The sequence below is a fragment of the Limulus polyphemus genome, unplaced genomic scaffold, assembly GCF_000517525.1.
Source record: "Limulus polyphemus unplaced genomic scaffold, Limulus_polyphemus-2.1.2 Scaffold1222, whole genome shotgun sequence".
NCBI classification, from domain to species: domain Eukaryota; kingdom Metazoa; phylum Arthropoda; class Merostomata; order Xiphosura; family Limulidae; genus Limulus; species Limulus polyphemus.
In genome coordinates this window covers 48206-59070 of record NW_013666832.1, presented here as the reverse complement: position 1 = coordinate 59070, position 10865 = coordinate 48206, and the positions used below count along the sequence as shown (strand labels likewise).

The 10865-nt window shown below is 36.3% G+C and overlaps 1 protein-coding gene across 5 annotated transcripts in view; it reads right to left on the bottom strand.

The window, feature by feature from the left end:
* Positions 1 to 10865, bottom strand: part of LOC106462673 (sulfotransferase family cytosolic 1B member 1-like) — a 40748-nt gene that overhangs the window by 19829 nt on the left and 10054 nt on the right. For 2 of the 5 annotated variants that reach the window (XM_022389994.1, XM_022389996.1), the window contains exons 2-3: positions 1736 to 2045; positions 141 to 358 (exon numbers count right to left, since the gene is read on the bottom strand). In XM_022389994.1, coding sequence (XP_022245702.1) covers positions 141 to 358; positions 1736 to 2021 — 504 coding nt within the window. In that variant the 5' untranslated portion in view covers positions 2022 to 2045. Of the gene's footprint in view, positions 1 to 140; positions 359 to 1735; positions 2046 to 4799; positions 5262 to 8059; positions 8212 to 10865 lie in introns of those variants that run through there. The other 3 variants (XM_022389995.1, XM_022389992.1, XM_022389993.1) reach the window with 3 other exon arrangements.

Sequence of the window (10865 nt, the reverse complement as noted above, 5' to 3'; positions counted from 1 at the left end):
AACAAATTTCGAAAAAAAATATTTCATAAACTGATTTTTTTTTACAGCCTAGTATTAATAAAAAAAAAAAAAGGTGAAAGTCAGTCTAGTTTATCAAATAGTTTTGTGAAATTGTGTACAAAACTTTACATTTCACGTACTTTACAGCGGGACTGCCGTAACTGACGAGGAATACAGTTCAGTGGAAGGTGTGTAGCCATGAGCCGGGGCGATTTAACCTTTCGGAGGTAACGGAAGTGTCCTATCGGTCGTCCGACTTCCAAATGATGAACTCGATAGAACAGTAGTTTATTTTGGACTTTTTTGGTATCTCCGTCATTAAAAATCAAAGAAACGATTTCTTCCGTCCACGTTGTACCTGCAACAAATATTCACAAATAATTAACTACACAACGGCAATCAGTAAGTCGATCTTTAGGCCTAATAACTGTTATAAAGATCAGTTTTCTTTCTATTGTTTCGCCATCGTTCGGCGTTAAACATGTAATATTAATTTGTATTTAAGATTTGTGGTTGGTTGGTTTGATTTTTTGTTCAATACAAACAATCAAAGCAAGCATATGGAATTCAAATACATTAATTAATAAGCCGAAACACTGTTAAAAAGACCAGTATCCAAAATTCCAATCAGTGTTTTGGATAAGTCCCCCCCCCCAAAAAAAAAGTACTGTTACGACAGCGGAAGTCACGTGATCTAGTAACACGTGATGAGTATCTAGAAGATTCACGAAGAGACGAGTGTACGCTTTTATAGTATATAAGCCGGCAAATAAAGTGGCGGAGGGAATAGAATTGCAGACAGTCAGAGACGGACAATCGAGTCAAGCGCCGTAGTGACCGTAAGTAAAGTGCGTGAATCGTTGTGAATTATAGCGTGTGTTGAAGTTAAAGCGACTGTGGAAATTCTGTGTATTGCAAAGTTGTATTGAGAAAGAATAAACTAGTTTTATTTAAGAAAGGACTTGTATCGCTGAAGTTTTACGGAAAGAATTGCTACGGAAAATTAACCAACGAACACAGAGACATAACAGTACGTTTCCGATGACAATGACAAGTCAGAATAAAACTAAGATTTGACGTTTTTAGTTTTTGTATGTCAGATAAAAAGGAGATAAATAATATTTGTAAATAAACTTATATTTCAGGCAAGTGTTTAAAAAAGTTGCATTTATTTAAAAAAAAAAGAGTTTAAAACCTAATTATTTGTTTTATCCGTAAATAAAGTTTGATTAAAATAAACTTTGGGCTTAATTCCACAATGGGTTTAATAAATACATCGTGGAGTTAGCCGCAAAGTTTAAGCTCGAACCCCATAATCAAAGAATGTTTGTTTTGTTTGTTTGTTTTTAATTACGCACAAAGCTACACAAGGGCTATCTGTGCTCTGCCCACCACGGGTGTCGAAACCCGGTTTCTAGCGTTGTAAGTCCGCAGACATACCGCTGTGCCACTGAGGGGCATCAAAGAATGAATTAAAACTTAGAATGAGATACATAGTTTCACGTAAATATAATTCTAAATAATAAGAAATAGTGTTTATTTATTAATTTATGTTTAGAATGACAATTAAAAACATATTGTTTCTTAATAACGATTATATATTTCTAAATGACATCTACTTTTTTTAATCAGTTTTTCTTTTCGAGAATAGCTTAAAAATATAACGGTTAAACAATTTACCACTCCCAGGAGGAGTCAGGTTTACTGTTTGTACAATGTTTACAAGATTACAAACCTGACTTCGGGTAGGTGATGATAAAGATGTCGTCAGGTCTTACTTCAAACTCTTCTAGGCCTTGCAAAATGTACGGGGGAACAAAATATCCCTGAAGCAAGACATCTTTATAGAACTGGGCTTTAGGAATACAACGAACGTACGCGGCTTTGACAGGGTCATTGTCGAGCAAGGGATATTTTTCTGCCGATATCACCTGATTTTCCTTCTCGGTCTTGGTCTTGCTTCGTGTGGCGTTAATAAGACTACTCAGCGGAGTGTTGTATAAGAATTTCACGGACAGCATGGCTTCCAGCTGAAGATATCTTAACTGTCGTTTTATAGAAAAAAAAAACAACAAGAAATCAACATTATTTTAAATAAGATGCATTAATCTATCATGATTTTTTTTTTCTAAAGATACTATTGAAGGACAGAGGAAAATAAATTATTCAGCTACAGAAAACAGAGCTTCAGTAACATTCATACAAAAATAAATCACTTGATGTTTAAGACATTAAACTCTTTCTATAACATACGCTTTCACTACTACTTGTTAACTGTATGAAAAATGTCATCCGACCTATTTTCTGTCTCGACTGGCAGCTTGAAAGGTGGTGAAAAGACTGTACATTTAATGCAAATTTGTCCAGATTTTTTAGTCCAGTTTTTTCACGATCCAACGAGTTCAAAACATATTTCTTACATAAACCCGCAAGTACTTGCGCACCTCAACCTGGAAACATAATTCTAACCATAAAAACAGTGCGTCAAATTTCAAGAGTTACTATCATCTGGCTTGCTTATAGTGAAGTGTCATTATTATCGGGAACAGCGGTTTCCATAACTACCAGCTCTTCGAACAATCGGATTTATTCTCATTTGATAAACGGTAAAATCAGGACAAGTCTCATCGAAAATGTTCCACATTGACTGTTTGCCCCCAATTCAAGCCCTAAATTTTAACTTTGGAAATTAACACCAAGGGGCAGGTTGGTAATATTTTCATGCTTTATTTGTTGAATTTCGCCCGTCATTCCTTATTTACTAAAAGTAAGGCAGCTGGTCAACAACACTCACCGTCAACTAATGAGAATTGACCGTCACTCTTATAATGCACTCACGGTCACAAAATACAAAGCGCGATTTTGTTTTGGCGGTAACGTGGCTCTAACCTCGGATCCACAGACCGGTACGTTAACCACTACGCCACACCCAGTTATATATTTTCATTGAATGACATCTATCACATTTAGTTACAACTGTGTATAACCACGTTAATGTTCAGTAGAAAAAGAAAAATCGCCCAGAACCGTCTCGACTACCACAGCGAAAGATCTTTTGAAAGAACACACACGAACACACACACACACACACACACACACACATACATACAAATAAAAATAAAAAGTTGGGTGGAGCTCAAACTGAAAACCATTTTAAACCTCATTTTCCACCATTTCTTCAGCTTTTTTTTTTCACGTTTATGTAACAAAACCTTTTGGAGTTAATGAGCTAAAGCATTCAAAGACAAATGACGTTCTTGTGCATCACTAGTTTTGTAGTTGAACAAAGGTATAGCTGAAGGATGTTTCAAACTGCAACGATTATTACACCAAGGATAATGCTAACAGATTGTCATGGGTATATGGTTTCGTTTTAAACAATGTTTTGTTGTTTTTTTTTCTCCAACGATCGTAGTATTGTTGGGCTACACTTGTATTTTATCTTTAACTGCCTAGAATGGCCGAGCACGACATATTTACTGATCAGTAGTTTGTGTAATATTATAGATAACTCTGATAATTACATCTTGCCTTACGGTTTTAACTAAGAATAGTGTATGTTAACATTTAAACCAATTCATGCTGCCAACTAGGCCTTTCGCTCAATCCGGGAGTTTATTTTCTTCAGCTGCAACGCAAAGCTTTAGTTAAAACAATACGTATCACTAATGTACTGGAACTATACACTTTTCTTAATGGAAAGCTATACAGGGCTAAAGAAGAAAGGCGAGATTAAAATTATTTCAGTTAATACTGTGATGTTACATAAATTACCAACAATAATCAAAACGTATCAATAGTGTATTTGTGAGATTATCAACAAACTAACGAACCAAGTATTTTTTCCAACACTAACAATGTACCAATAGTGTATTCGTTATATCACTGTAACACACAAACTACGGCCCCAGTATTATTTCCAAAAATAACTGAACAACGCACCAATACTGTATCATAAGCTAACAAAGTATCTTTTCCAACACTGTATTAGTAATGTACTTGAAATATTACAGAAGTAATACACAGACTACAAATACAAGTATCTTTTCCCAGAATAACCAAATGTATCAACAGTGTATTTTAAACGTAACAGTAGTACCACACAGACTACAGATACAAGTATCTTTTCCAATAATACCAACGTATCAACAGTGTATTTTAAATGTAACAGTATTATCACACAGACTACAGATACAAGTATCTTTTCCAATAATACCAACGTATCAACAGTGTATTTTAAATGTAACAGTATTATCACACAGACTACAGATACAAGTATTATTTCCCAGAATAACCAAATGTATCAACAGTGTATTTTAAATGTAACAGTAGTATCACACTGATTACAGATACAAGTATCTTTTCCAATAATACCAACGCATCAATAGTGTATTTTAAATGTAACAGTAGTATCACACAGACTACAGATATAAGTATCTTTTCCAATAATACCAACGTATCAATAGTGTATTTTAAATGTAACAGTAGTATCACACAGACTACAGATACAAGTATCTTTTCCAATAATACCAACGTATCAATAATGTATTTTAAATTTAACAGTATTATCACACAGACTACAGATACAAGTATCTTTTCCAATAATACCAACGTATCAATAATGTATTTTAAATTTAACAGTATTATCACACAGACTACAGATACAAGTATCTTTTCCAATCATACCAACGTATCAATAATGTATTTCAAACGTCAGAAACTATTGCAAGTAAGTAAAAGCGAAAAGTTAATATTAGCAGAACAACGATCATCATCTCCTTCATCTCCTAACACCACACCTGTTTCAATACAACGTTCTGGACGATCATCTGTCTCCTTCATCTCCTAACACCACACCTGTTTCAATACAACGTTCTGGACGATCATTTGTTCCTTTATCTCCTAGCACCACAACTGTTTCAATACAACATTCTGGACGATCATCTGTTCCTTCATCTCCTAACAACACTTGTTTCAATGCAATGTTCTGGACGATCACCTGTTCCTTCACCTCCTAACACCACAACTGTTTCAATACAACGTTCTGGACGATCATCTGTTCTTTCATCTCTTAACACCACAACTGTTTCAATACAACGTTCCAGACGATCATCTGTTGCTTCATCTCCTAGCACCACACGTGTTTCAATACAACATTCTGGACGATCATCTGTTCCTTCATCTAACAACACTTGTTTCAATGCAATGTTCTGGACGATCATCTGTTCCTTCTTCTCCTAACACCACAACTGTTTCAATAGAACGTTCTGGACGATCATCTGTTCCTTCGTTTCCTAACACCATCTCTTAATCCTATCTACTGGTGTTATGTAAAACTGGTCACTAGTGTGTATCAGTTCTACCTAGTGTATGATAATCCTGTCTACTGGTATTATATAGAACTGGTCACAAGTGTGTATCAGTTCTACCTAGTGTATAATAATCCTGTCTACTGTATCAGTTCTACCCTGTGTATAATAATACTGTCTACTGGTGTTACGTAGAACTGGTAGTGTGTATCGGCTCTACCCAGTGTATAATAATCCTGTCTACTGATGTTATGTGGAACTGGTAGTGTGTATCAGCTCTACACAGTGTATAATAATCCTGTCTACTGTATCAGTTCTACCCTGTGTATAATAATCCTGTCTACTGATGTTATGTGAAACTGGTCACTAGTGTGCATCAGTTCTACTCGGTGTATAATAATCCTGTCTACTGTATCAGTTCTACCCTGTGTATAATAATCCTGTCTACCGGTGTTATGTAGAACTGGTCACTAGTGTGCATCAGTTCCACCCAGTGTATAATAATTCTGTCTACCGGTGTTATGTAGAACTAGTCACTAGTGTGCATCAGTTCCACCCAGTGTATAATAATTCTGTCTACCGGTGTTATGTAGAACTAGTCACTAGTGTGCATCAGTTCCACCCAGTGTATAATAATTCTGTCTACCGGTGTTATGTAGAACTAGTCACTAGTGTACATCAGTTCCACCCAGTGTATAATAATCCTGTCTATTGGTAGATATTATATGACATTTACGGATGGTTCAGTAAACTGTTGAGCTGAACAAAGAACTTAGCGACAAATCAAAATGTACACAGACATAGAGGCATGAAAAAGTCAGACAAACAGATACGCAAGCAGAAATAGATAGACAGACAAAGGTAGAAAACAAAGATATAGACAGACACAAATACAGACATGAATAAACACAGGCAAACACAGAACCAGACAGGCATAGTTGGAGAGACAGACAGACAGGCATGGATGGAGAGACGGGCAAACAAAGAAACACACTCAGGTAGATAGTTACGAACAAAAATATCAACAGAGATGAACAAAGAAAGACAGACAGACAAAAATGGATAGGCAAACAAAGAAACAGACAGACAAGCACAGGTGGAGTCACGGGCAAAAAAAAAAAAACATTGGTAGATAGATAGGAACACAAAATATAGTTAGACAAAGATAGATAGGCAAAGGAAGAAAGAGACAGACAATAACAGAACATACACTACAGCAGCTTTAATCGTGATGTTTAGGTGACATTTACAATGTATACCGACGTGAGTGAATTTCCCACCAAACATTTATCTATCTACATTTCTACCGTCCACTGGTAGGTTACTGTTCAGTTTATGGACTTACAACGCTAAAATACAGGGTTCGATTCTCCCTGGTGTACACAGTGCAAATAAACCATTATGTAGCTTTGAACTAAGAAGATAACACTAAAAACCTTTCTACCTACGCCGGATAAACCTTTAAACAAAAATAAGTAACAAAATCGTTCGACTTAGAGTAGGAAATATTAGCAGCTTTATCGCTTTTGAGAATGAAAATCGAAACTTTTCTTGTTGTAAAACAATTGTTTAAGAATGAGTTAAGAAAAGAGAATGCCAGTTACAAATGTATTACATTTTTAAAGAACAAGATAGCGATAAATACACGGTATAATACGATCTGAAGTAAAGCCAACCTACTGTAAGATGTTATGTCATATAAATAAATTATCATACATAAGAAAGAGATTAAAATACATCTTAATTAGAACTTAGGTTAATTACCCCAATATAGATCATACGTTTATGTACCAGTCTAACTCAGGTCTCCAGCAAGGCCTAAGTTAATTACATCCATGCAGACCACACGTACATGTATTGGTCTAGCTCAGGTCTCCAACAGGACCTAAGTTAATTACCTCCATGCAGACCACACGTACATGTATTGGTCTAGCTCAGGTCTCCAGCAGGACCTAAGTTAATTACCTCCATGCAGACCACACGTACATGTATTGGTCTAGCTCAGGTCTCCAGCAGGACCAAGTTAATTACCTCCATGCAGACCACACGTACATGTGTTGGTCTAACACAGATCTCCAGCAGGACCTAGATTGATTACCTCCATGCAGACCACACGTACATGTATTGGTTTAACTCAGATCCCCAGCAGGACCTAAGTTATTTACCTCCATATACACCACACGTATATGTATCGGTCTATTTCAGGTCTCCAGCAGGACCCAAGTTAATTACCTCCATGCAGACCACACGTACATGTATTGGTCTAACTCAGATCCCCAGCAGGACCTAAGTTATTTACCTCCATATAGACCTCACGTATATGTATCGGTCTAACTCGGGTCTCCAGCAGGCCCTAGGTTAGCCATTTTTATACAGACACTAGCGTATAATGCAGTGTACAGGTTTCAAAGAAGACAGTCACTGACCACTGTACAGTCTCTACTAAGTCTCAAACAGAAGCTGCTTGAATCATTAGGCCTAATATGTTTGCTATATTTTTCAGTAATTTTTACAGTTAACCAAAAATATTAAGAAACTGTAATGTAAAAAAAAAAAACATATAGTGATATGGACTTCTCTCTTCAGATCACACAACTTTTGATGGGCTTTGTTGTTATTAAGGTTACACAACGGGCTATCTAGCGGATATCGAAACTCGATTTTAAGAGTTATAATCCTTCATACTTACTACTGAGCCACCGTCATCCACTCTCAAGATCATAAACTATAATAAAGTCTAACACAAGCACCTGTTCGTGACTATTTCCGATAGCATACGTATCCAGTCAATACAGAACATGGAGGTTTCTCTCCTTGCGTGACTCAATAAGGACGGGAACGGTGAAGTCACTGAGAGACTTAAAACAGCCACCTCATCATCATCACGGTGATCCCAGCATGCACTTCTACACCTGTACGGTTTTCCTTACAAGTGTTCAACTAAAAGTCGGCTTTACTTCACTCGAAATGACACGTGCAGAAAAGACATCCTAAAACGAATGTACAAAATCATGGATTACCACTACGCCCCCTGGTTGCTGCTATACAAGTTGTAGTACAGGGTTTAACGTTTTAGAATTGTGTCTCACGTTAGAAAAAGTATCCGACCCCTCCAAATAAAAAAACAAGAAGGAATCCTCAATAGCTGCGGCTGTAATTAGATCTCAAATTGGTCAAGAGATGGAGCTATGAGCTCAAACTTTGTACTTGAAAAAACAAATAAACTTGGACATTTTATGAGCCGCTATACCGCTATATGCACAAAACTAAGATAATAGTCGCCATTTAGTATTACTACTGCACTTGTTCAGAATACATTAAGTCAATAAATATTCAATGCAAATAAGTTCATAATCGGTATACTAGCATGAAATATACAATGTTGCTATGGCAACAAAAATATTGAATATAAACGCTTATGATTGGCTCTCTTTATTACTAGTTGCCGTTTCTCACTTTTTAAAACGAAACAGTGCAAAAAAAAAATAATTCCAGCTTTTTTAATACGTAAATAGTACGCCCGCGCAAGGAGTAGCAAGTTATAGACGAATTTATTGCTGAAATATTAATATAAATAAATACGGCATCACCAGAACGCCAAACTCCCCCGCCCAATGCTCTACTGTAGAAGAAACCAACTTACAAGCATTTGATCAAAATTAAAACACTGGAAACAATTTGGGTTAATGATTTTGTTTGTCGAATATTTTACCCAGTGACACCTGGTGAGGACTAAATATAATAAAGACGACTGAAACGTGACCTACCACGTTCTGGACCAGTTACGCTTCAAATATCCCCATGGCTAAGGTTAAGGCTTTAGGATTAACAGCAACGACCTCTCACAAACCGGGAAATTTCTGGCTGTAGGAAAGATACGGGGCTCGAGTCCACGAACTAATTAATTTTGGGGAGAGGCGATTGATTATTTTGGACTGTACGGGCGCCTTCCCCCCTAAAAAAAATAGAGACGTGCTTGCCCATAAAAATTTAATGGATTTGTCTGTTGTATCCTGTTCAAAACTAAGTAAACAGTACAAGAACACAATTAAATTTAGTATTTTAAATTTTTTCTCCCTCTGGTTCGTGCCAGTGACCACAAAGACCTACGCAATTCATCTACATAGATTTGAAGCGCAGCACAAAGGTCGCCAGAACTGTGTTTTTCTCGATGAAAACGTATTATCATTATATTGGTTACATAACAAACAGTTTTCAATAAAGCTGTAAGAACTGATTAAAGAGAGCATCTGTTAGTTACTCACCACAATTCGTCTGCTCAAAATAGACAAACAGCCCATTGGAAGGCTTACATAATAACGCACGTGAACATGCTAAGAGTTTGAACTGGCAGTTTTCCAATTGTATATGATAACGACACTAATAGAAACATTTTAGGGTGAATTATTGTGTAATCTGAAGTTCAGAATCTAATGTTGAAAGTAATATATTATTTAATTTATTAAGGTTAAGTGTACAGTAATTGATATTTGTATATTTTTTAACAGACCATGTTGTATTCTTTATTTCAGATATATTATTTACTTAAACTAAGATGTTGTTTGACAGCAATGCCGCGCGATATTGAACCTCGCATTTAAGCCGACCCACTGGGTGACACTGAACTAAGAACTTAAAGTAAACTAAAGTATGAGAGTCTCGAGCGTATGGTTAATCTTCATGTTTCATCTCGTTCCTCCTTTCAAAAATTTCTCGGCTTTTCTTTGTATAAACTAATAAAATAATAAACAGACAAATATCGAATAATATATATACGAGCTATGTGCCCATGCTAAACTTCTGTGGAAGGAGCATTAATGCGGACCATATTACTTATGGTCACCTACTTCAAGGAAGGGGCAATCGCTGGGCAAGGGCTTCGGATGCATTTCACAGAGTCCTAAACCATTCATTATTTTGAATAGTAGGCGCTTCTTGGGGCCCAAGCCCCGAATCTTTTCGACGCCTCTGCTTTCAGGTATGAACTAAATTCTGTAGTTGTAGGTTTTAGTTTCGATGACACAAGCACCACGTTAATCTGTTTACACTTGTACTGACCTAAACGATAACTAGATTTGCTTAGATTAACCATACTTGGCGAGATACACAGTTTTGTTACACGTGTTATTTCGCGCAATTTAAGCGTATTATATCAATAACGAGCAGAGAAAACAATTTTGTATATTACTAGATGAACGGATTGAAAACTCGTGTGTCAAAACTTTTCGGCGTGCTTGTAGTGAGCCACGTTGTATTCACGGATTTCACATCGAGTAGTTAGTTCAGTGGAAGCAGCAGAATAACAAAAGGCTCGCCAAAAATGTATTGTCGGAAAAAAAACTGAATTATCTATATTAAACTCAACCGAGTTTGACGCAAAGAACGATAATGGAAACAAGTTAAACACAGTGACAATATTTAAACACAAACACAGCCAAAATTATAGTATTTTGGCACTTGTGTATAAAGTTAGAATCATAAATAATATTCAACGTTAAACTGGTACACAATTAAAATCATTTTATTTAGGCCTATCTATGGCCTCTGAGTCGGAGA